The sequence below is a fragment of the Saccostrea echinata genome, unplaced genomic scaffold (genome assembly GCF_033153115.1).
Source record: "Saccostrea echinata isolate AGI-Se365-2 ecotype Australia unplaced genomic scaffold, CSIRO_AGI_Sech_v1 ptg000009l, whole genome shotgun sequence".
NCBI lineage: Eukaryota > Metazoa > Mollusca > Bivalvia > Ostreida > Ostreidae > Saccostrea > Saccostrea echinata.
In genome coordinates this window covers 44,232,560-44,258,553 of record NW_026889758.1, presented here as the reverse complement: position 1 = coordinate 44,258,553, position 25,994 = coordinate 44,232,560, and the positions used below count along the sequence as shown (strand labels likewise).

Here is a 25,994-nt window from a genome sequence, read left to right as displayed (position 1 = left end):
ACTGCTTACACAAATAAGATGATTGTGTAGTTAAACAATATTTCCCCATAATGTCTGGAATTGTGCGAGTTTCCGAAGCTGTCCAGCGTGAGAATTTCTTCAAAACACATCCAGTGGTTACATGGACGTTTGGTGCAGACGATGAATTGCATGTATTGTCTGATCGTCCAAATCTTACATCCTCGACCTACGAACGGTTATCCACCTCTAGAAGCCAGGAATCTGAAGGTAGTCAAATTATCTATGCAAAACTCTATCCTTGGAATTTAATTAACTCGGAGAAATGTGTGAAACTTCGATCGTGTAAACAATTCTCCTCTGTTTATTATTTGGATAAATACTATCTGCTATGATATTTCGAGAATTTCTTTTTCTGCTTTATTACAGTACCAAAAAAGAAATTGTATGTATTTAAACATAAGATTGAAAAACCTGACAATCTATAGTTATTGTATTAGATAAATTAAAGATTATTTAGTTTTCTATTAAACAATTTTATGCGTACTTTTATGCGTTTTACATTTTGCTCGTTACATAAAGCTAGGAGCAATAAAAGATATTCTTTGAATAAATTAATGCATTATATTAAATAAATATGCACGCAGCATAAATTTTGACACCGTAAGATGAACCATTCAGTTGAACTCTCGACCTGATTTTTATTTTAAGTAAAGGTATAGAAATGCCATGCGTAAAGTGCAATAAATCAACAACGTACATGTAAAACATTGCTAAGTATAAAAGGATATAAAATATTTGAATTATTACACGTACACGTAACAAAAACATAGGGGTTTCACAAATGAAACATACAGGTATTATCTATTAAAATTTTTAAATTGTTATATAGCGAGAAACATTATAACTCTGTATTAAAACTAATTGAAGAGTACAATAATATAATAGATTTTTTAATACATATATTATGGTACATGCCAGGCCTGTGAGAACAGGGGGAAGGGGGGGGGCGTTTCTCCCAATAATTTTGATAGTAGATAATTTACATAGAAAAAAGCTTACTTACAGCTGTTCCCCCTCAATTATTTTGCCAGTATTTACTATACAATAGAAAACAAAGCTACAAGTAATGGCTATACATATACTTTACAATAGAAAAACAAAGCTTATGGTCCCACAAAAATAACGCCCGATGACTTCATACGGGTCTGCATCAAGATTATACATGATAGTAAAATTAAAATATATATATTTACATACGTGTACTGTAAATCACTTTTTATTCGCGAGAACTTTATTTTTGCGTAATTAAGCGAGACAGTGTGCTTGCGAAAAAATTTCATTCTCGCGTATATCAGTATTTCGAAATATTATATAGAACAATAACCACAATTCATGAAAATTTTGTCTCGCTAATAGAGAGTAAATGAGTATCTCGCGAAAATAAGGTTTCGCGAAAATTTAGTGAGCTACAGTATATGCATAGACCTATATAATTGTACAGTGTATTTCAAATTCCACACCATCTCTTGTGTTCTGGATTTTTAGAATACAAACATTCAATACTTTAACTTACAGATAGCGGTGTCAAATCGTCAGTATCTACTTCCCATAACGAGGATGAGGCGCCGGTATCCCCTGCCTCCACAACTTCGGACGACACCAAGAGAAGACGTTCTATACTACGAAAGCTGTCCACCTCCTCCGGCCTGTCCCTCCGCTCCAACCCCTCATCCCCGCTGTTTGACTTCCCCACCTTTGAAGAGCTGTTTGAGGGGAAAGGGAAGTTCAAGTTGTCCACGCATCACAGTAAACCCATTTTTTCCCGCCAACAGTCCTATCCCGGTCCAGCTGTAGCAGTATTAGGTCAGATAATTCTATCACTGTTTTCATGTCCTACCACTTTGAGATCTAGTTTACCCAATTCACTTATATTACCACCCATTACCCAAGAATACAGCATTTGTACGAACTTTTTTCATTATGCCTACAGACACTGAGCATTCGGAGATGAAACTTTAAAATTTAAAATATCGGAAATGAAAACTATAAAATGTCGGAAATGAAAAGTTTAATACTTCAAAAAATTCCGAAAATGATATGCAGCCAAATTTTCAATGTTACTTACCCTCAACTACATGCAGTATATATATAATAGATCTTGTTATATATTTATTCTTAGAGAATAAGATGTGGTTTGTGCATTCTTTTTAAACACGTATATGTACTGACATAGTGAATACCAGGAATGTAAACTAATTCACTAACTTTAATCGTGCATATTGTAAAGGAACCAATACTAGTTTATTCCAATCGTGTGAATCTTTCCAAGAAAAATAATGGTTGCCAGAAGTGCGAGCATTTCTAAAAAAAATAAATTCATGTCCTTTCTTACTATTCACAGTTAATTGATTCTAATATACATGTACACGTTTAGAAAAAAAAAAAAACCCAAACGCATACGTACAAATCAAATAAATTACATGTACATGTAATAAATAAATTTTTAAGATTTATTGGGGGGGGGGGCGAATACAAACCGAATCACTGTCCAAATTATCTGTAATATAAATTTTGGTATATTTTCATAAGTTATAAACGAATAGCACCCATTGGATTAAAATCTGTAAATAGAAGTACAGTAGTCTTGAAACGATTATCCAATTGCCCACTGGCTAAGAAGCCTTGAAATATGTTCACTGGGCCCGTATAATTCATTGCCTTAGGTGAATACATCTCAAAGGTTTTTTTTAAACAAACAAGAATTTATTTCATTGTGCCGGTCAAATGCTTGCTTAATCATTAACTAGTTTTTATGGAGGATAGAAAGAATATGCCAACTAGAAATTGTAAGTTATGAGAACAAAGTCCAATGTTTCCATTTGGGTTTAAAGGAACTTAATTATGGGCCTATGTTATTTTCTGCCTAGGATGGGTCAACTCATTACAATTTCAAGTTACAACCACGCGCTTTTTTCCATAAGATTTTCCACGATTGATTTTCAAATATAATTGCTTACCATTTGATATTTCAAAAAATTATAATGATAATAGAAAGCTCTAAACTCTAATGAATAAAAGGTTTTGTGGATTTTGAGAAAAATGTGTCTTAATAAAGGTGTACATTACATGTATTTTCAACATAGAGTACCTGTCATATCCCCCCAGGAAAAATGTTTAAATACAATGAAGCATTACTGAGCAGAAATAACTGTTGTTGATTTACATTGGGAAACTACATGCACATGCAAATAAAGTATGAACTACTTTATCGAATATAATGTTAAGAATATTTAAATCTTTTTCAAGTGTGTCATTTACTGTAGATATCCGTAAATGCATCGTACATCAAAGGGCAGATCACTCTGACTTCAAAAAATGCCAAGGAATTACATGTAAAACCTTCAGATGGTAGTGTTTAGAGAGCTTCCTCAATCAAATTTTTTGCCATATTTTGTACCTGTATTGTTAAGGTACTGTATATAATACATGTATTTCAGACGAGAATACCGATGACACTGAAATTTCTCTCACAGCAACGGAGGAGAAACCAAAATCAATTAAAAGGCTCGACAGTACTATGTCCCAGAATTTCAGCTCGTTGGTGCACGATAGCTGGAAGGGATCCAAGGGATTCCGAGGGTACCGTCAGCGGTTAGGGAATGCATTACACCACCGTTACTGCATGTGTTAGTTAATATTTATATTTTATCCTAAGCGAACGCACTGATGTAATTATTTATAGAAACAAAGGGCGATTTGGAGGGATATTCAAAATTTAGATCTTTCACATTACAACCAGTTCCAGGAAATGCCGTTTAATATACATTTAATATTTACGGGGGGGGGGGGGGCTGACTCATCTTTAAAAACCTTTGTCTATAGAAGTTCAGGATGTTTGCTTTGTAAAGCGCTCTCAGGAAATTTGCTCATCATAGATTGTATCTATCTATTTCTTATAGTTTCGCTGCAAAAATCAAACACTTTTGATGCACAGATTACATAATAGCTAAACTACAAAGCTCAGATGTTAAATATATCAATTTCTTACAAACCGTTGACAATTGTTATTAATTCTAATAACAATAATTGTTCTAAATTTAACCCTCTCCCTTTTCCAAAAAGAAAGAAAATGTTTAAATCTCATTAATTTGTTTTTGTAGGTTGTAGATTTGAAAGCACCCTCTTCATAGGCCTCTACTGTCTCGTGGGACTCTTCCTTTCCTCCTCGGGTAATTATGATTAATACTATATTTGTATTGAGTTTACCATAGAAATATATTTTAATATAACTATATATATATATTTTTAGCTGCAGTGACCTCGTTGGTTGTATATTTAATTAAATGCACCATGCAGAGTTAGTTTATATTATTTTGGCAACAACTGAAATTATTTAGAATCATCAATAATCCGTATCATTGACAATTTAAGTAAACTGTTTTATAACCTGCTAAAGGTATCGTCTGTTACATAAATTGTTTGGACGAGATTCTGGTCTCCTGCTATCTAACAGTTGATGGGATTTTGTCGGTATTCGTATTTCCTATTTTGGTAATGGGATGGACTAGGCGAGTAGGCGGCTGTGTCGGAGATGAAGAAGATGTAGGTACTGGAACATTCTGGATATCTGTATTGGTCCTCCGAATTCTTTTAACAGCATCAGGTAGATATTATTAAATGTATATTAGATAAATAAACATGCTGGATGTGGTATTCCTATTGATTTCTGGTCGGCATTTTCAGTATTCTGAGTTTTGAAGGGGGCACAAAACATCTGAAGTGAAGGCCTCATATTCTATAATGCAAAGATTATGGATGTATTGTCAGTTGTTCCTACTTTCACTCTTTGGATATGTTAGTAATTGTCCTGCAAATCGACTTTTTATCATTCGCGTGCGAAAAAAATCTGGGAGATTCACGACCTTTTACACACGAATATTTCTCGCCGCGAACTATTTATTTCATTGTGTATTGAATTATCCATCAGTCGCGAACATCAGCCGTCGCAGATAGAATCCAAACTTTCAAATCACGAATAAAATTTGTCACGAATAGAAAATGGTTTATTGTAGTTAAGCATTTCACTAATAATTTGTTAGACTACGTCCCTATATTCAAAACCTTCAACAATGGTTTTAATAGAAAGATTTCACCTTTTTATCACCAGTCCATTTTAAGACCCTTTCACAATTGGCGCACGAGCAGAAGCGACAAAATATTCAAGCGACCGAAAAATTTTGATTTGGATCGTAAACTGTTGCCGAAATAATCGCACATATGAAAAAGTATTCGTACGAATTTCGCACGATCTAAAGGGACTGCTGTGCGATGTAAACGCATTAAATCTTGCGATATATCTTGCGTCTATATGCGACTGTTGTACAATGAAAGCGAGTGTTGTAAGATGATGCAATAGGATCGTGCGAGTGATCAGGTGATGGGACGATTAACCGTGCGTCAATGCGATTGAACGTGCGGCGCTCGTGCGATCATGCGTTCCATGGTACAAATGCTAGTGCGAGTCAGAGGGAGTATATATACCGCCCGTTTCCGACGCTTATCAGCTGACATAGTTGAATGCGAGAGAAGATGCAGCAGCATCCATGGTCAATTGTGGTCTGAAACAGAGATGCTTATACGGGGTATGTATAGTACTAGTGGCAAAGCATAGCAAATTGAAGCTGATAAATCGTGCAATGTTAGTAAAACGTTGCAAGATTACATGAGATACGTTGAGACAGTTTCATGGTCGCAAAACACACGCACAGACCGCTGCAATTCATCTTACGACCTTTAAAAATCGTGCATCACTCTTGCGAGTACACAATACGTTGTAAGACGTTTGTACTAATGTTCGTGCGTTGCATTGCGATAATTTGGATCGCATTCGGTCGCGTCTGAATAGTGTGCATGTCCACTATTTTGAGGAGACTTGAAGCAGCCACTAAAACGCATGCAACGAATGCGAGACATCGTGCAACTTATGCGAGATCTCGTGCGAATCTAAAACATTCCGATCGCAAAGTGTTGTAAAGTGCTCGTGCGCCAATTGTGAAAGGGCCTTTAAGAGACACCGACTTTTTTTCTGCGCCTCGATCTAGCCTACAAATACATGTTACCCTTTAGCTGGGAACTTTGAGACTGGATGCTGAAAATGATTATTCATTTATTTTATTCTTTTCTATTTTAGGAACTTTCGTCTGTATTTATAGATACTGTATGGAGGAACCCGTATGGGAATCAAAAATGTGTCAATTCGAATTTTATGCACTTCTTGGAGGAATTGTGTTCGAATGGATTTTCTGTGTGACTGCGATATTTCTTCCCATGTGTTTTTACTGTGTTCTCTACTGTTTTGCGCCATCATACGGAGCAAAATCAGGCTTATACACTATTAATGTCGATGAACAAAAATGATAAATTTCTCATGATAGACAAAACATTTATTGATCGAGTGGTACACAAAAACAATTGAATAAAAAATTGTTTTTAGCAGGCAACAATATATAAATAATTTCATTTTTCTCAACAATATAGTTAATGTTCAGTTTGCTTTCTGTATTCAAAATACACGTATTAAAGCATTACTGATTTACAAACTTACATAACGTTGTAATGATATCTGCTATCTATCAAAATGCTATACTTTTCTGCCCCCCCCCTTTTTTTTACGTACTTACTGGTATATGACCAAAATTTTGAATTCAAAACCATTTAGTATTACGCCTATGTAATTCTTCTTTGAAAACTTTGGACAACGTAGACCTCTTTGTCTTGAGAAGTCTCGGTAATATGTATGACCAAATTGCGCTCTATATAGTCTCTTAAGTAGCATGTGCATTTCAGAGCCTTTCAGCATTTTACCCTTTCAAATTCCTTGACTTTGTCTAAATGACATTGATCCCGGATCATGCTAAATACTATGGTATACTATGGATAAGATTTATACTTCCAACCAAATGTACCGTTCACGGTAGCTCAGTCGGTAGAGCGCTCACTCCGTGATCGGGAGGTCGTGAGTTCGAATCTCGGCCGCGACTGACCCAAGTCGATAAAAAATGGGTAGCAACTGTTCTTTCGCCATGCGCTCGGCACTTTGAAGTGAAAGTTGTGGGTCCTTCGGATGAGACCTTAAAAACCGAGGCCCCGTGTCATGGCAGGCGTTGGCACGATAAAGATCCCTCACTGCTCAATGGCCGTAAGTGCCGAGTAAAGGTCAAAATTTGAAGCCCTTCACCGGTATATGGTGACGTCTCTATATGAGTGAAAAATTCTCGAATGAGACGTAAAACAACATACAATCAATCAATCAATCCAACCAAATGCCCTTCACCAAAGGAGCATGGTACACAATAAACCGTTTGTTCCAATATATTTCTATGCTTCGTTTCAGAGCGTAAGCGGGTGATGTAATTTTTTTCTGCCGATCGGTCACATCCGCCGTGTACTCCTTGTCATGATCGGGAAAAGCGGAAAAATAATTGCCTAACAATTAGTATGAAAATCGTCAGTCAGCATTCGACTTACGATAGATTGTATTTGCTGACAAGGTCATTGTATCGACCATAGAACTTGCGAAATGATGACTTTAAACGAGACTGTTGATGATCTTATTTCATCAATTTGTTTGCCAATAGCTTGTCTCGTTTTAGAAATTGATCGTACGCAAAGCATGCTCTTGCGTATCGAATCAACTGAGAGATATAAACCCCATATGCAGGTGATACATGTAAGGATTGCTACATAAGTTAGGGGAGTTGACAATTGAAAATTTGAAGTCATCATGTTTATCATTAAGCTTGGTTGTTAGGTTACCATTAATGTCTTTTTCTGGTAAAATACCCAAATATGAAACAGATGTGTCAGACTCTGTGGTATCTTTTATTTCAAGCTCACTGGGATTTATCGAGTCGACAAATGAATGAAAGTAACTATTGTTAATTGATAATACGTCGTCGATACATCTAAATGTCGAGTTGAGGGCCAAAGCAAGTGTTTTTCTTCTTTTCATGTATAAGATTTTGAATAAATTCTGCTTTATATGAATACAAAAATAGGTCTGCCTAATACTGGGGCGCAATTGTAACCCATGGGAATTCCGACAGCTTGTTGGAAGATCTGGTCTCCAAAAACTACAAAGATATCGTCAATCAGAAACTCAAGCATCTTTTTAATATCAACTTCAGAGTACTTGTGTGTACAATCAAAATGTTTGTTAACAAATAATGGTGCAAATGGCCAATGACAAGATAAGTAAATTTACGAGTTCCATTTTATTGAAAAAGCAGCTGTCAATGATGACAAAAAGCTTGGACTTTAATTTGTCGTGGGGAATGGTTGTATAAAACGTTGAAAAGTCGTACGTTTTGATGTTATTGAAATGATAAAATCTGCCATTTCAAATTTTCTTAAAGTTCCTTGGAATTTTTAAGCATCCACATTTGATTTACACCAGTTCTCAAATATATTGTTGTATACAGTATTCCTGAAGTTTCTCCTTCACTGCTATTAATATTTTAGTGAGGAGTATTTGTTTGTTTAACGTCCCTCTCGAGAATTTTTCACTCATATGGAGACACCACCACTTGCCGGTGGAGGGCTGCAAATTTGGACCTATACTCGGCACTCAGGGACATTGAGCAGTGAGGCATCTTTTTCGTGCAAACATCTACTGCGACACGGGACCTCGGTTTATACGGACTCATCCGAAGGACTGAAATCTACGTCCCGCAGTGGGATTCGAACCCGCGACGTTAGGATCAACTCCTTACTTCGCAAGTCTTAGAGCAAACGCTCTCACCACTGCGCCACTTTGTGAGGAGTAAAGAAAGAGGTTTGATGGAACATTTACTGGGACGCGCTATGTATCTTTGTTTGTAAGGATTTTTTTGAAGTTTAGCAATCCAGTATAGGTATGGTAATTCAAATTAATTTTGATTGTTGGGAATATTAAAAATACATCTAAAACTGACATATGATTTTGACAAATTTCCTCCTTAGAAAGGGAGCTATGGGTATAAGTTGGATTACCACTTGCAGAATTAAATCCCAGTTCCTCTGAAATGCAATTAAAATAATGAGCCTTGCAAACAAAGACAATGTTGTTACCTGCTTTGTCAGCAGTAGAAACTAATCGTGTAATCTATCTTATTCTTTTTTCACTAAATTATTAAAGACGAAAGGATAGATGGTTTTCATATTGCCCCTCAATCGCTTAATGTGAGATTTTAACATCCATCTGATACATTTAATCCATTCTGACAAAGTGTCAAGGTCTTCTTTCTCATGTTTGGTCCATCGCCTAGCGCAATCTTCCACATAATTCATAATATTTATGAAATTAAGACGCCAGTTGAAATATCGGGGGTTCCCAAAATTTTGGCCCTTTTAAAATAAGTGATTTAAGGTCCTCATTATTAACTATATTTACGTCACCAGTAATGACGTGTCAAACAGGACTATAGTTGTAGGTGAAGAAAAACATGAACACGTTGTTGGATTATGTTTCAGATGTTCGATATCTGGGCCCTGTAGAATTTTCTTGTAATTAAAAAGTTTGGAAGCAATTGTCGATGTACATGTATAATTGTAAGATATGCAAGGTGTTGACTTCAACTTGAAATATGGTAGAATACAAGACTGGACCCTTTTGTGATTAAGAACATTACTTACATTACAATTCCTTTGTTAGCATATTGAAATTTAAGGAAAAAACGGGTTGTTTTAGCAGTATTTTCTTCCGTAAAACGTGGCGATTTAAAAAGCCTATGATTTGCAATATTGTCTACTGGCAGAACATTAGTAGTGTCAAAAACTTGAATTAAATTCTTAATATACAAAATATAATTCTTCTAAAAAACTTAAATTTTTAGAAAAATGTCGATATTCAGTTAGAAAAGCTTGTCAATAATCTTTTTAAAATCAGCATTTTATGCACCAGAGAAGGAATACCGGTAATTCCCCCATAGTATCAGATGCACATCTAAAATGAACAAATATTCGAATGATAAAAGATTGTTTACTAGAGAATGTAATGCTGTTGCATATTTTTAAAACAAAATAAAGTGATATAAGCATAATGTATTAGTAGTATATTTATTTGAAAATGAACACTTTTGTATACAAAATTATTGTTATCAGTCATCTTATTCCTTTTCATTTGCAATTAATGTGATATTTTGTTATAATTATAAGAATTGTTCTCACTTCCACTCAAGATACAAGATTTCAAAAGCATTATGATCAGTACCTTACTTTTTCTTTACATGTATTTTCAAATTTTTTAATATAACTGATATTAAAACATTTTTAATAGGTTAAAATATTATCAAATCATTAAGAGTATGAACATGAATAAAACAGAAATGAAGATAAATACTTATCATTTACCATTGCCAATGTTTAAAACAAATATCATTTTAAAATCAACTCTAATGATAACATTTTTAATAACATTAATAATAAATATATAATTTTTAAAAAAGTGACACTAAATAATTTAGAATATTTCTTTCATTTAGTAAATTACCATTCATCGCATTATTCTAATTTTATATATTTTAACCTTTTTCTGTGATAATCTAAAACAGACTATAGGTCACCTGTAATTAATTTCTTTTGTTCTCTCCATCCTCTTACCTGTGCAGCATTCCCACCTAGCCAAAACCGTCACATGTAATGATATCAGAATTTTGGCTAAGTAGGAAGACACCGATGGAAAAAAGAGTTTTAAAAAGTGGAAAAGGATGGAAGGGTATGTTTTAATGATGTGTTCCCCGAACTTCTTTTAGCTATAACCAACATCTAATTATCATACTCAATTAATGGGTTCAGGCAGAGTTTACCTATATGAACAAAGTACCTGCATTTAAATGATATTTAAAAAGATAAAAAAAATTATTTAGCATGTCATTTTTCCTTTCAGTACATCCTATAAAGCTACATATCCAGTATTCAATACATGTCACGTCATTAACCTTTTTGGGGAATAAACCATTTTATTATGTTAACATACTTAGTAATAACATACAGTACACATCTTATGAGCAAACACAAATTAATAACCATCAACTAGCTTATTATATCATATCAGTAATTTAAAATCAAATACAAAATTTTTCATAGAGAATGTGAATAAAATAATTGATCTGCTATCATAAGTGAGGATTTTCAAAGTTTTTTTCTACAAAAGGCATGATTATATATATATATATATATATATATATATATAATATTTTATATATATATATATATATATATATATATATATATATATATATATATCCTTATTACATACTTAATAAAATACAGCACATATACAAATACATTGTAAACTTATTATATAAAAGAACAGTTATTTAAAATTAAGAGAATATGATAAAATAGGTGTATTATCATAAGTACTCTTTTTTAAGTATTAATCTTCAAGAGATGTGATATAAATCCGTATTAGCCCTAGAAGCTAATATGTCTATTGTGACCTTAAGCATATTGCATATGCAAAAATCCTGTTTTTATTTCTATGTAATAAATCTATATATTACATGTAAAAGGGACCTATTGCCATGTGTAATACGAGTATTTTGGAGTAAAATTCCTTTCTCCCTCCGTGTGCTCTCCATCTTCTTCGCTTTCTATATTGGTTGGGCCCCAGACTGACTCGCTGAAGGTTGAAGTAGCTACAATGTATATAATTTGAATGTATTTTTCAGTTTTGTAGTGAATAATCTGGGAAGGAATAATCCATGTAGTCAGTGGTAAATTAGTAGCTTAAATTTCGTGCGTAATAGTACAGATATTTTTTTTACACTGTTTTTAAGTGACCACATCGAAAGTAAAAAATATCCGAATACGCCATTCCCATTATAATTTTTTTGAAGGATTCATCTTTTATATTTAAGAGGGTTGGGTACTAGTAGTCGTGTCAATTTTATACTACATGTATATAGGAATTGCATTAAATTTTAAAGCTAGAACATGTGGAGGGTTTTCTTTACCAAAAAATAGTTAATGGCTGGAAAAATTACATTTCATATTTTTAGATGGATTTATTGAATAATAATTAGTTGGCCACCCAGCCACCTTAACGTATATATGAGCTGTACATACGTATCACTGACGGAGTGGAAGGCTCGACCGCTGACTGCAGTGGAATTGTGCCTATGATGATTTCTACTGGGAGATTCAATTCTAACGCTGGTCCAGAGGGACTAATAACAAGCTGCAAAAGAGTTTGAATCAAGAAAAATTAAAAAAAAATATGAAAACTTCAGGGCACTTGTTACTTTAATTGGGAAATGGAACCATGTACCGTTCGTTAATAATTCAAAGCACAAGCATACAATTTGGTGACAGTGAGGGGATCTGAATGTCAGAGTGTCTTCAAACAGATAATACCAAGGTTTCTCTCATCATTTTTTAAAATTAATCATGTAGATATTTAGTCAAGAACTAAATTTTTAGCTCACCTGATACAAAGGCGCAAGTGAGGTTTTTTTTTTTTTTGATCAAATAGTGTCCGTTGTCCTAAACTTTTCACATTTTCATCTTCAAAACCAATATTTCAATTTCAACTAAACTTTGCACAAAGTATCCTACGGTAAAGGGAATTCAAGTTTGTTTTTTTTTTTCAAATGAATGCCACGCCTCCTTCCAGGGGGAATAATTAAGAAAAAAATATAGCGCGGGGTTATATAGAAATCTTCTCAAGAAGCACTGAGCCAGAAACGATGAAGCTTTCGTGGAATCTTACTGACATAGTGAAGATTCAGATTTATTCACAGTTCACACCATGATCCCTTGGTTTAGGGTGGGGCCACAATACGGAATCAAAATTTAATATACATGTAGGAATAAATAGGAAAGTCAAACAAAATTTAAAAAACTTCTCAAGAACAGCAGGGCCATAATTAGTCATAATAATATGAAAACATAATCAGGTAGTGCAAATACAGGTTTCTTCAAATCATGGCCTCTTGGGCTAGGGTTGGGCCACATCTAGGGACCAAATCGTTACACAGAAATATAGGAAAAATTGGCTTCTTTTTAAAATTTGATAGATTTCTTAATATAAAACTCTTTATAAAAGAATGCAGTCTGTGCATCAGCCAAAAATTGTTTGGTGATTGTAAATACATCAATTTGCGCTGTGCTGCTAATATCAGAATTGCCAGCTTTTGCATTTAAAGAGGAGCTTTCAAACCTGTTTTGAAGTTTTCAGAGCATTTTAAAAATGTAACTTAAATAAACAAAGTGATTGAACAATAACCTTCGCAAAGTATTTGACGTCGATCAGATTGCATGTCTTTAGATACGATGGTGCCAAAGGAGGGATCACAAATTTTTCTCCACTCCAAACATCTGAATGACCCGGCGGTATGTCGTCGTGTTGAATACGTTTGATGGATTTTCTTTCTTCTCGTGATTTATCTTTCCTTGCATGGTAACTTATGACCTGAAACAAGTGAATTTCCCTTGTTTAAGCCAAAACATATCTATTAACGATTTGGACATACTTGTATGACAACTGACTATTATATATATTAATTTTGTGCTCCATCCCACTGTATTTACACGGTACTAACTGAATTATGGAATCCGGATAGGGCCACGTGGTTCACTACCGCATCATCAAGCAACGGCTAAAGGGTCGATGGCGTGATGACGATGAAGCGATGATGATGATGCAATTGCGCGACAATGCGATGACGATGGTGCAATAGCACGATGGAGCGATAGTGAACATCGCTTCGTCGTCATCGTGTCATCGCTATCGCACCAGCGCGTCATCGCGCTATCGCTTCGTCGTGCCATCGCATCATCGTCATCACATTGTCGCACCATCGTCATCGCACTATCGACCCAAACCTCGATGGTGAAATGATGCGATAGTGAAATATTCGGATTCAATAATTTTTTTAAAGATTTAAATTCAATTTTTTAATGAAAAGTTTGTTTCATTACATATGTATATATATAATTATTGAGTCAGCAATATCTCAGCCATATTTCGGCTGTCAAATGTTTAGAAAGTATAGAATAAAAATCGTCCCATCATAAGTGTAAATGATCAAAGGTCCAAGCTAGTATCGAGTACAAAAAATGGGTCAATTTTGGAATTGATTTCAAAATATCTCGAAAAGTATATGAAATTTCGGAATGAACATTAGGTAGTGATGTAGATTGTTTATATGTAAATAGATATGAATAGAAAGTATAATTCCTTATCTTTGATTTATGAGTTTTTTACTGGCGAAAGTGGGAACCCTATGTGAGGAGTTCCACCACATTATTATTTTTATTGCCCCCCCCCCCCCCCCCCCATGTTTTATCAGTCAGATTAACGTGATCCAAAGGCCTTGAGCTCAAAGTCATTGTTAACCCTTTTAAACTCACGACATTCTTTAGGTGAAGTATCATCCAATATGGACATTCTTTAGGCGAAATATATGTGTCAATGGAAGAAAAAATATGCTCTGAAAATTATCGGAGAGACGGATAGACGGACGTACCGATCACTCAAGGGTGCCCCATAAAGCAGTTGTACTCAAGGACCAAATTAAAGGAGGGGAGCATTGTTGAACACCCCTGAATCCTTAATGCGCTCTTCCTAATTTTCTTTTAAACCGTTTTAAAACCAAGATAAAAATACTGATATTAAGTTATATATATCAATTATACCATTTCTAGTTCAGCATACATGCTGCACACACGGGTAGTGCTATTCTGAGCACTAGCTTCAAAATAAATGGATTCTCCTGGAACATATCCCATGCGATTAAGTTTCATTGTTCCCGCAATAGGGCCTGATTTACAACATAGGCAACAGAGATATTTGGAATCCTGGATTTCGCCGGCATTCTTTAGAAAGAAAAAAAAAATCAATGATAGAATTTACTGTTGTCATATATGTTACATGTAGAAAAAAATTATGTATATTTACTATGGTAATTATGGTATTTTGTTAATCATGAATGAGAGTAGCTTACTTACACCTTTTGTTCTCGTAAAAACAAATACTAGTACGTCTGCTTAGTGAACATGAGTTGGTGCAAAGTTCAAAGCGTATGTGAATCCCACATATAGGTCTACAATGTCAGGAAATACTTACTAACGCCAATGCTTCCTTATTCAAATCCATAATTTCAAGAACTGTGAAGGATCTGACGGTGTGATAGTCAAACTTCCCAGGTCTTCCTATGGTTCCTTTGACCGTGTATCGGATATAACCATGTGTTCCCTCGAAGGCAGAGGGTAGATGAAGAGGTAGACTGAACCAGAAAGGATAAACGTGCTGCCCTGGGTTAAGAATGTTATCATCATCGCTTCCTAGGACCAAGATGAAGAAGTACAAGTATATTGTTTTAAAATTTCTTCCTTTGTCACAACGTACGATTTATATTTTGAGAAACCCAAGACAACGTTTGATTGGTTGCCGTGACGTCATGGTTATATCAACTACATGTATATATTACATTGTTAAGGTCAAGATCTAGTAAATGAAAAGAGCCTACAGATTTCTCAAACTTGAGAAATAAATTCCTTTTATGATGCTTTATAACTATAGCTCGGTCAAATAAGGTGTATCGGGGCATAATTTGCAAGAAAACAAGACGAAAAACCATCTTGTATACTGTCATTTTCAATGAAAAATTAAGAAAGTCAGTCACGAATATGGAAGTTTTTTTCCATATCAGACGAAGGAAATGTATTCAGATTGCCTACAGTCTCTCAGAAAACGGTAATTTGTATGACTGTTCTTAGCCTCTTCTTTAAAATAATGTAAAATTGAATATAGGTATCGGGATTACTTTTCACATGATTTCAAATTGAATGCCATGAAAATACTTTATTTTCTACATAATTCTATTGGAGCTGTAAAGTACGGGAAAGGGAAAGTTTAAATTGATTATGACGTCATAATGGATCTAGCACCGAAAAGACGGTCTAAAGTCATTTACTAGATCTTGACCTTAAAGTCATATATGGCGTATTTTTGATAAGGTCAGATAACCAAAACTAAAAATATCTTCTATTTGATTTATTACTTTATATAAAGATAGGACTTTTCTGTAAATTGCACAATTTAAATCAACCGCGTTTCAAAGATATCAAAAAAAAAAAATTAAAACAATAACCGATTTATTAACCGACATTTAAATAAAAGACACATTTAAAGTCAATTTAATTATAGAAACGTGGGGTTATTCAGGTTCAAAATCGGTAAAAATTTGAAATTGAACGTAAAAAACATTATTTCATGTATATCTACACTCATTCTCGTATTATATCATTGTTTAGCTCAGATACGTCATATATAGCTTTAATATTTGTTTTGTAAATGATTGTTGCCTTAAAACAATCTTAGAGAACATATGTTTTTACAATTTTTAATTTTTTACCGTTCTTTAACTGTATTTCATAAGAAACAGACAGGCAAAGTTTAATTTATATATTTCTTTATTAATGTTATTTTATACTAAGCCTTCATCATATTACTAAAAGTTATCAACATTTTCACTAAAACTGAGCTTGTCTATACCTCTCCCAAATACAGGTATCGTGTCTTTAAAATATTGCTCCTCTCCAACGCAATGCGCTTTTTTGGTTTCATTTTTCCTTTTCCCACGTTTTGTCTCTTGCTCTGTCCAAGATACATGTGATTTCCCCTCGAATGTTAAATATATTTCTATACAAAAGATGAAAATAGGGGAAAAAACATTATTTTGTGTGAATATTTCCACAGGCACTTGACGTTTTAAACTTTCTCTTTATTGATAAAAATACTCCCATACTATAATAATAACAAGGTACGTCACGGTCGCCATCTTGAATTTTTCAGGTCAACTACATCGCCTCGATTTTTTGTCTACAACATGTTTAAAATCAACAGACACATCCATCAACGTTCATTACTTACTTTAAATATGTCTCAACTCTCGGATTATTCTACTGAAATCACGTAACATCCATCCTATTTATTCAAATATCGCTCCAAACTCAGTCTACTGCTTCCGATTCAGTAAATCTTAGAAAAGGGAGGCCGGAAGTTGATGCTTTTATGTCATAATGCGGGATAGCCCTTTTCTGATTGGTCCTTATAATTATAGGCTTATGAATATTGATTTTGTAATACATATGAACTGAAAAACACGTTTGTATGGGAAAAGAAAGAAAGTTGAGTACATCACACTTATATTTACTTATTATATTGACACATGTTCATATATACTTACAAATTATTGGTTTCAGACTACATGCAGTGTACTTTGTACATTTACATTGGCGTAGTCCCACACTTAAAAAAAGGGGGGGTACAAGGAATAACCGTAATATACTAGAAATAAGATGTTTAGGAGAATCGTTAAAAACATGTAAAAAGTGATTGAATGGTCATAAATCAAAACATAAAAAAGGAAAAGAAGGAAAAAAAATATCAGATGCGGAGCTCAAACATACTTTTGCTCGCCTCTCTTCTGAAATTTATTATAGAGTCGTAATACATATATACAACCTAAAGGAAGGTGGAATGAGGGTGCAGACATCAGCACTAGTTCACCTGACATTAATAATATTAAAATGTCTTTTATACGCTATGCATAAAATTCAGCGGTGGAAAATAAAAAAAAACAAAACATTCCCTTATTAGTATCTTACGCAGATCAAGAAAACATTTTACACTGAAAGACCCATCTTCGCTAGCCAAGGGCTTCTGATACGCTACTCTCCTCATAAGCCTTGGCATACGGTGTTAAAAAAAGTTGGGATTTTTTTCTCAAGTTGTGATTGGAGTTGATCGACATCGTTCGACCAATCAGCAATTGTTTTTTGTAAATGACGATATTTGCGTTCGGGATATGTCTTGACTCTTTAATATCGGTAATGTAAAACGCAAGTAAACAATGATCCGTAGGATAACATGTCATTCTATGAATAGCAATATGGTGTCATCCTATTTCTAAAGCAACGTGCAAAATATGTGATTAAGAATCTATACTGAAGATGTAGATTTGCATTTTTACATGTTTAAATAACAAATTAACATAACTCAACACCTTCTTGTTAATTATTCTTTTAAAACAATTTTTTTTAAATACGCTTTTTATTTCTGTCGATGACGCAATCTATGCGTACCTGGTAAGACGCATGATCACGTGACAAAAACAATCCCGTCTTTTGTCAGCACCGTATGCCAAGGGTTTATGAGGAGAGTAGCGTATCACAAACCCTTGGCTGGCGAAGATGTGAAAGACCATTTACACATCTGACGGAAAAGAATGAAGATATCTAATTAAGGGTCAGACTGTAATATAAGAGCCTGTTTTCAAAAGAAATTGTGACGCGGACCTAATTTTCATCCCCCCCCCCCCCGCCTTTTCTAATGAGATTTCCCCTTTTCTTGCTGTTAATTGGAAACTATCATTCTTACATGTATGCCGACTGCCCCTTTCCATGTTGTAGTTCTGTTAAACCCTCTCACAATAATGAAAAAAAAATATCTGTCCCCCTTCCCAAAACACATTATTTTAAAAATGTGAGTTTTATGAGACTGATTTTTTTTAATTTCTTTTTTAATTTTTTTTTTTTTTTTTTTTTTTTTGCGTGTTTTTCTTATTCTACCCCCTCCCTTTTGAAATAAAATATGCTACGTGCCTCATTCACAGAGCAAAATATATTTGCCTGTTCTTGAGTTATAACCTACAGGTGGTATGTGTTCCAAAAGTCTGCTTTCACGAAATCCTGCAGCTGTCCAACAAATAACAGCATTGGCGGACTGGAACTATAGCGACTGCGCTGTCAACCCACTACCCTTTGTAGATGTTACAATCCTTTTATTTAACCTAACAACAGTCTACCTTCATACGGAATACGATTTTCTAGTACCCGCTAACCAAGTATAATACAACTTTGCCGATCTTCTCTTTAAATAGTTAAAAAAAAAATCAGCATCCCACAGGCACGTAGGATAACCCCCCTCCCCTTATTTATTATCCGGGATCGTCTCTCTTTTCTCTAATACTACTACATTGTCTGCATAACATGTTATCGATAATGAAACCCTTTCTCCTCTGTAAGTTGTATGTCACTTATGACTGATACATGTAGAGTTGAAACAAGCTTTTTACAAAAAATCTCATCGAGGGAGAAAACTTAATAAATAAATATTTATTTAATCACAACATATCAATATGATAAAATGTGTTAATCCTAGATAACAAAAACAATTGCAAGTGGATGGATATCTATGAAAAGCATGTAATAGTTGTTTTGAAAAGCACATGCTGTCTCTGTCTGACTTTTCCCGCGAAATGTCATTTTTCTTTTAACCAATCAAATATGACTGAAGGGTATTCCCATTTACATAATAAAATCAACTTCCGGCCTCCCTTTTCTAAGATTTACTGAATCGGAAGCAGTAGACTGAGTTTGGAGCGATATTTGAATAAATAGGTGGATGTTACGTGATTTCAGTAGAATAATCCGAGAGTTGAGACATATTTAAAGTAAGTAATGAACGTTGATGGATGTGTCTGTTGATTTTAAACATGTTGTAGACAAAAAATCGAGGCGATGTAGTTGACCTGAAAAATTCAAGATGGCGACCGTGACGTACCTTGTTATTATTATAGTATGGGAGTATTTTTATCAATAAAGAGAAAGTTAATAACGTCAAGTGCCTGTGAATATTTCTTATAAATATGAAAACAAACTCATTTTCCATTAAAAAGACCTTACATTGTCCCTTCTGTGAGAGAAAGAACTGACCAGAAATATTTCTTCTACTTGAAACCTGATCATTATTTTATGCAGTTTCGTAATGAGAATGGACAGTACCAGGTATAATTTTGCACCTTGACTATTTGTTCAAAGCTTTGAAGAGGCTTCATTTCCTTTTTTTAAACCAGAAGTCTCTGATGAGACTGTAGCTCTACCGGTTTGTATTTATACTAAAGGAAGAGAAAAGTGGCACTTGCACTTGAAACTTTGCAACAGCAAGAAATACAATAATGGCTCTTGGTTTAGTCTCTTTGTGGCAAGATTTATTGTAATCAGACTAAAGCTGTAGGAGGAGTAGCCTTTTGGAAGTATTTCACAGAAATTTCTATTTTTAATAACCATGGCATGAACGTTCATCAGAATCAAAAACTGATAAATTATGTATAGTCTACTCATGTGCAATGTTATTATATTGAAATCATATCAAAACTGTAGGAGAAGTAGGATTTTAAAATTTTTTAAACAGAAATTTCTTTTTTTAGTAACCATGGAAACAACGCTCACAGAAAATACAAGTCGAAAAAAAGAATTATGTATCTCCGTGTAGTCTACTTGTGTGCCATGTTATACCGAAATCAGACCAAAACTGTAGGAGAAGTAGCATTTGGAAAGTATTTCACATTTCTGTTTTTAGAAAAAATGGCAACACTGCTAAAAAAATCAAAAACCTATGCAAAGAATTATGTATCTAAGTGTAGTCTACTTTGTGCCAATTATATTGAAATCAGACCAAAACTGTAGGAGGAGTAGCATTTGGAAAATATTTTACAGAAATTTCTATTTTTAGTAACCATGGCAACACCATTCCTCAAAACCTAAAACCAATACACTAAATTATGAATCTGAGCGTAGTCTACTTGTGCGCCAAGTTATATTGAAACCAGGCCAAAACTGTAGAAGGAGCAGCATTTTAAAGGAATTTATCAAAATCAAAAACCGATATATCAAATTATGTATCTTAGTGTAGTCTACTTGTATGCCAAGTTATATTGAAATCAGACCAAAACTGTAGGAGGAGTAGCGTTCTGAAAAAATGTTTACAGACAGACAGTTAGACGGACGGACGACGGACACTTTACTGTCGCATAAGCTCTTCTGGTCTCTGACTAGCAGAGCTAAAAACTGACCCAAATAAAAGTAATGAAATAAACAGTTATCTCAAATTTTTTTAACATAACGAACGGAACAAGTTTTGCATGGAAATGGTAAATAAATTTTTAGCAAAGAAAGTTAAGCTAGACTACCCGTCAATACTGTCAATTAAAGCAATATACATGTAAGCTGCAATTTTCTCTGTCTAAATTTCATTGAAATTTTATTGAAAGAAAACATGAAGTGTTTTTAAACCTTTGTTTCTCATATTTGTGCTGGAATACCATGATTTAGAAGCTCTGATTGAAATAAAATTATATAATCGTTGACCTGTACAAAATCGATTTGTTTAAAAATATAACTATTATATATATATATATATATATATATATATATATATATATATATATATATATATATATATATATATATATATATATATATATAGTTTTAGTCTTACCAATAAAAGGTTTAAGTTACACGCAGGACTTTCAATTTTCATGATAACAATTTTTTTTACAGCAACATACAACAAAAAATTCCTCGAAAATACAGCTCATATTGCTTTTAAGCAACGTTTCTGTCATCGGATGGGGAAAAAAACCAAACAAGTTTATCACGATCACTGCAAAGCGGCAATCGAAACTTCTCAGACCTTTCCGACAAGCGGAAGAACAACCTCAAATGTGTTACGTAGGCGTCCATGACACCTCCCCCTTTTCATCAACTTTGACATAAATGTAGGGAGACCTCTTATCTGTAGAGTTTGGAGCTCAACTTTATTGAATGTAAAGATATTACCTAAAATATACTACAGGAGTGACTTTTATCTCTGTCTTTCCAATGCTTAAGTAAATAGGAAGCGACTTCATCTTGTATAAATTTTTTACATCCGGTGATGTTAATACATTCAAGTTTATTTTTCAGACCTCTGTCGGAAAGGCCCGCGATGATGCGATTGTGCAAAACGGAACATTCACTTGCAAGAGTGCAAGTTGATCTCGAAATAAATTATTATTTTGCTTAACTTCCGTTACTCAAGCACTCTCTCAAACGCACACACACACACACACACACACACACAAGCTTCCGTTCCAACTTGTCGCGAGAGGATAATAACCAACACATAACAAACATATTTATGGATGTATTTTTAACGAAATCGATTTTTTGATGATACTTTAGTTCTTAAAAACAAAAATTTTGATTAAAATTGGGCAAATGATAAGTGTTTAACTTACAAACTGATAATTTTGTCAAAGAAAGTCATGATAAGGGAAAATTGAACTTTAAAAAATTAACGAGATTTATTGATGCTAGAACTGACAAAGAACTTATCACAAAATTAAACTGGTTCAATCATCTCAAAGAACGAATGAAAATTGGTGCAAGAAGACATAATTCCTCGGGGAGGGGGTGTATAAATAAATCAAATCAGTAAAATATTGCTGGTTTATGGAATGGGTGATTGCAGAGGAAAGAATACGGACATAAATCATTCTTGATCTTTTGCAACAGTAATAATTCAAAGCTGAAGCTTCATCTTTTATTTTGTAAAAAAGAAGACTGAATTAATTTCTAGTTTGTATGAAAATTTCAACTTTGATTTGTGATTCTTTAATATAATTGATATTGCATCGAAGATTATGATAACATCACAATCATAGTTAAATTTATTGTGGGATGTATTTTCTTCTAGTCTTCTAGAGCTACTTTATTTAATGTTAGGAGAATATAGAATTTTTTTCAAACTCGAGTAGAAACATTACAAATCTATCATTTGTTTCGAATTTCAGAAGGTGCTGACTTGTTAATATACATTTAAGATTATACACCAAGATTTCACACATAACAAGCGCGTTTGCAAGGGAAAATCGGCTAATTACAGTTTCATTGTTTCCTCAAAAGGTTAAGATTACGTCATCTCATTGTTTGTCGGCAACAATCGGTAGAAATGTTCAATTTACGCAATCATATTCATTAAATTTGAGAGAAAGGTTACCTTCCATTTTCATTTTGCTTTCCAGATTAACAATTACTTTTCCGCTAATGGCTTCCCCAGGTGAAAATACACCCTCTTTATTGTCAAATTCTATTTCGAAGGTCTTCAACTTTCCCATTTTCGTACCTTATTAACCTGAAATGCATAGAAAATCGATAATTAATTTTAAATTATAATATTAACATATTAATTCAAAAGTAAAATTTTCATTGTTTACTGCAACACTAATACAAGTATATGCATTGTTACAACGCGAAATATAATAACAACGCAAAATGTAATAAACTGGGATTGATTATTACATTTTCGTTATTACATTTTGCGTTGAAATCAACGCAGAATGTAATAACGCAAAATGTAATTACAAACTTTTTAGGATTATTACATTTTGCGTTATTACATTTTGCGTCGAGATTAACGCAGGATGTAATAAATTAAATATACTTTTTGATTATTACATTTTGCGTTATTTAATTTTTGCGTTGAGGGCAACGCAAAATGTAATAAAATAAAAAGTAACAACACAAAACATAATTATAATTTTTTTGTATTGTGTTCAACGCAAAAACATCATAAAATTGATTTAAACATATCTTTAATATTATAAAATATGAATAGGTATTGTGTCGAGGTGGATGTGTCGGTTAGGAGTATGAAATGCTTTTAAGGTCCTTTATATAATTTTCCTAATTTGCTTATGCATAAATAAAGCTTTGAGATTTTGTTTCCTAGTCAATTTTTGTATTGCACGCTCCTATCATAAATTTGCATATATACTGAATACAAGTGGTACTGAACGCAAAGATAATTTAAAATCGGTGGAACTTAATCAATGATATAATTGGCGAATCAAATTCTAGATACTCAAATATACGTAAACACAAGATAAGGACATGTCCTTTTGCATTTCAAAAAATAAATAAATAAATAAAAAAATGAAATAAAGTAAAAACCAGAAGTTTTTGATGAGACTGTAGCTCTACTGTTTGTACTTATAACAAAGGAAAAGAAAAGTAGCACTTGGACTTGAAACTTTGCAATAAATATAGTAATGATCCTTGGTTTAGTCTCTTTTTGTAGCAAAATTTATTGCAATCAGACTAAAACTGTAGGAAGAGTAACTTTTTAACAGATTTTTTTCCAGAAATTTTGATTTTAGTAACCATTGCAATATCATTCATCAAAATAAAAAAAAAACCTGAAAAATACAATTATGTATTTCAGTGTAGTCTATTTGCATGCCAAATTTTCACCAAAATCAAAAGCCGATGCACTGAATAATGTATCTTAGTGTTGTCTACTTGTGTGCCAAGTTACATTGAAATCAAACCAAACCTGTAGGAGGAGTAGCATTGTCGCGCCATCGCATCATCGTCATCGCGCTATCGCACAATCGCTTTATCGTCACCGCACCATCGCTTCATCGTTATCGCGCCATCGCATTTTCGCGCCATCGACCCTTTAGTCGATGCTCGATTGTGCGATAGTGAACTGTATTGCCCTATCCGGATTCCATAGAGAAGCCACCGTCTCAATATGAGTAAGAAATTTAAGAATGGACGTTAAACAATCAAGCTATCAAAAGTCAAGAAATGTAATGGTATGTATGATTATGTCTTATTAAAGTGAGAACGGGAAAAAATGCAAGGGACATCAGGTATTTGAAAAATATTTTGTTTACGAAATTTGTCCTCTTCTTTTCTGATATCTGCCTAGTTAGAAACTGCCGAAGAAAGGAAAAATAAATATAAATATAATCGCATTTGATTTGTAGGAAAAACGTTTTATTCACCAAATCTTTCCTCTTTTGCATATATAGTGTAAGTCCGAAAGTTAAGTACCTTTGTTCGAAATAAAACACCTACTGTCCGGAATTACCCGCTCTTGCCCGCAATTACATGGTTTCAATTTTACTTTAGTTGTTAGTCCCCTACCGGTGAAACCGGAGGGGACTATAGGTTTCCTCTGAGTCTGTCCGTCCGTCTGTCTGTCTGTCCGTATGTCTGTCTAGCTGTCTGTCTGTCCCTCTGTCTGTCTGTCAGTCTGTCCCACTTGGTTTTCCGCACTTTTTTCCTAAACGCTTGCAGATATTGAGCTGATTTTTGGTATGTGAGTGTATCTTGACGAGTTACAGATCAAGTTTGCATTTCGTTTCGCTTCATTGAGTTTTGACGGAATTACGGCCTTTTCAATTTTTACGGGTTTTCCGCAATTTTCTTCTAAACGCTTGTAGATGTTGAGCTGATTTTTGGTATGTGGCTTTACCATGATTAGTTATAGATCAAGTTTGCATTTCGTCCCGCTTCATTAATTTTTGACGGAATTATGGCATTTTCAATTCTTAACGGGAACGGAACCAGATTACACTTGCCGGTAGGGGACTAGTATTGCTAATGCAATACTCTCAGAATGCTTGTTGCATTAATTATCCAATAAAAACATTGCTGTCAAATGTCTTTTGAAATCTATTAGAAGAATACGAGAGAAGGTTGATCAAATTAAAGGACGATTCGAAATTTAACAGGTTGGGGGGAAACGTAAATTCCGCTATTATAGTGGTATATCACTATTATAGTGAGATTCCGCTATATTTTCAGCCGTAGTTACCCTCGATTTCATCAAATAACATACTTGCTGATTAAAGCGGAAGTTATGATGGGTATAAAAATGGACAATAATTTGAATCCTTGCATTTTATGAATTTTATTTAATTTTCTGCCGATGCGTTAAATAATACGAACACACTTTTTAAAGCGGAAGTTACATTTTTAACATGGCAACCAGTGATTGCGGTAGTATTGAACAAAGACTGACTCTTAATATCTCTCACACATTTGCACAAATTGGTGTTTATAATAACTTTGAACCCACTTTGGAATAGGTTTGTCGAATTTACAGAAGAAAAGGTGATTTTTGCCTGCATAGTTACTGGTAAGGCCCGTTATGACAAATGGAAAAAAAAAAAAGCTCAGCACAATTTCACTTTAATGGAACCGATTTGTGTCACTTTTACATGTAATCTTAGGTACATGTATAATGTTCCCTTTCTTGATGATGAAACCATGAATTAAAATGATTAGTCTTTGCAGAAAAATGGTAAAAGTTGTGAAAATTACCTGTAGATTTGACGTCTTATAAATTCTGCACAATTTATTGCTTGTCT

The 25,994-nt window shown here is 33.8% G+C and overlaps 2 protein-coding genes across 2 annotated transcripts; one reads left to right on the top strand and one right to left on the bottom strand.

Moving 5' to 3' along the window:
* LOC133183779 (uncharacterized) lies at nt 1–6,520 on the top strand. Its single transcript, XM_061318687.1, has 6 exons — nt 1–228; nt 1,537–1,824; nt 3,459–3,647; nt 4,122–4,190; nt 4,418–4,624; nt 6,152–6,520. Exons 1-6 carry the CDS (start codon nt 51–53, stop codon nt 6,376–6,378), a joined length of 1,158 nt encoding a protein of 385 aa, XP_061174671.1. The 5' UTR covers nt 1–50; the 3' UTR covers nt 6,379–6,520.
* Nucleotides 6,521–11,413: 4,893 nt separating this feature from the next.
* LOC133182781 (arrestin domain-containing protein 3-like) lies at nt 11,414–24,209 on the bottom strand. Its single transcript, XM_061317627.1, has 6 exons — nt 24,167–24,209; nt 15,071–15,288; nt 14,641–14,820; nt 13,229–13,414; nt 12,070–12,181; nt 11,414–11,639 (listed from the first exon to the last, which is right to left on the bottom strand). Exons 1-6 carry the CDS (start codon nt 24,207–24,209, stop codon nt 11,518–11,520), a joined length of 861 nt encoding a protein of 286 aa, XP_061173611.1. The 3' UTR covers nt 11,414–11,517.
* Nucleotides 24,210–25,994: the final 1,785 nt, after the last annotated feature.

Bases quoted from the DNA above. Each gene is read 5' to 3' on its own strand.
- LOC133183779 (XM_061318687.1), top strand. From the start codon at position 51: ATGTCTGGAATTGTGCGAGTTTCCGAAGCTGTCCAGCGTGAGAATTTC. The intron at 229-1,536 runs GTAGTCAAATTA...TTTAACTTACAG, and splicing joins TAGAAGCCAGGAATCTGAAG to ATAGCGGTGTCAAATCGTCA. The intron at 1,825-3,458 runs GTCAGATAATTC...CATGTATTTCAG, and splicing joins TCCAGCTGTAGCAGTATTAG to ACGAGAATACCGATGACACT.
- LOC133182781 (XM_061317627.1), bottom strand. From the start codon at position 24,209: ATGACGATGATGCGATGGCGCGACAATGCTACTCCTCCTACAG. The intron at 14,821-15,070 runs GTAAGTATTTCC...TTCTTTCTAAAG, and splicing joins ATAAGGAAGCATTGGCGTTA to AATGCCGGCGAAATCCAGGA. The intron at 11,640-12,069 runs GTATGTACAGCT...TATACATTGTAG, and splicing joins TTCCACTCCGTCAGTGATAC to CTACTTCAACCTTCAGCGAG.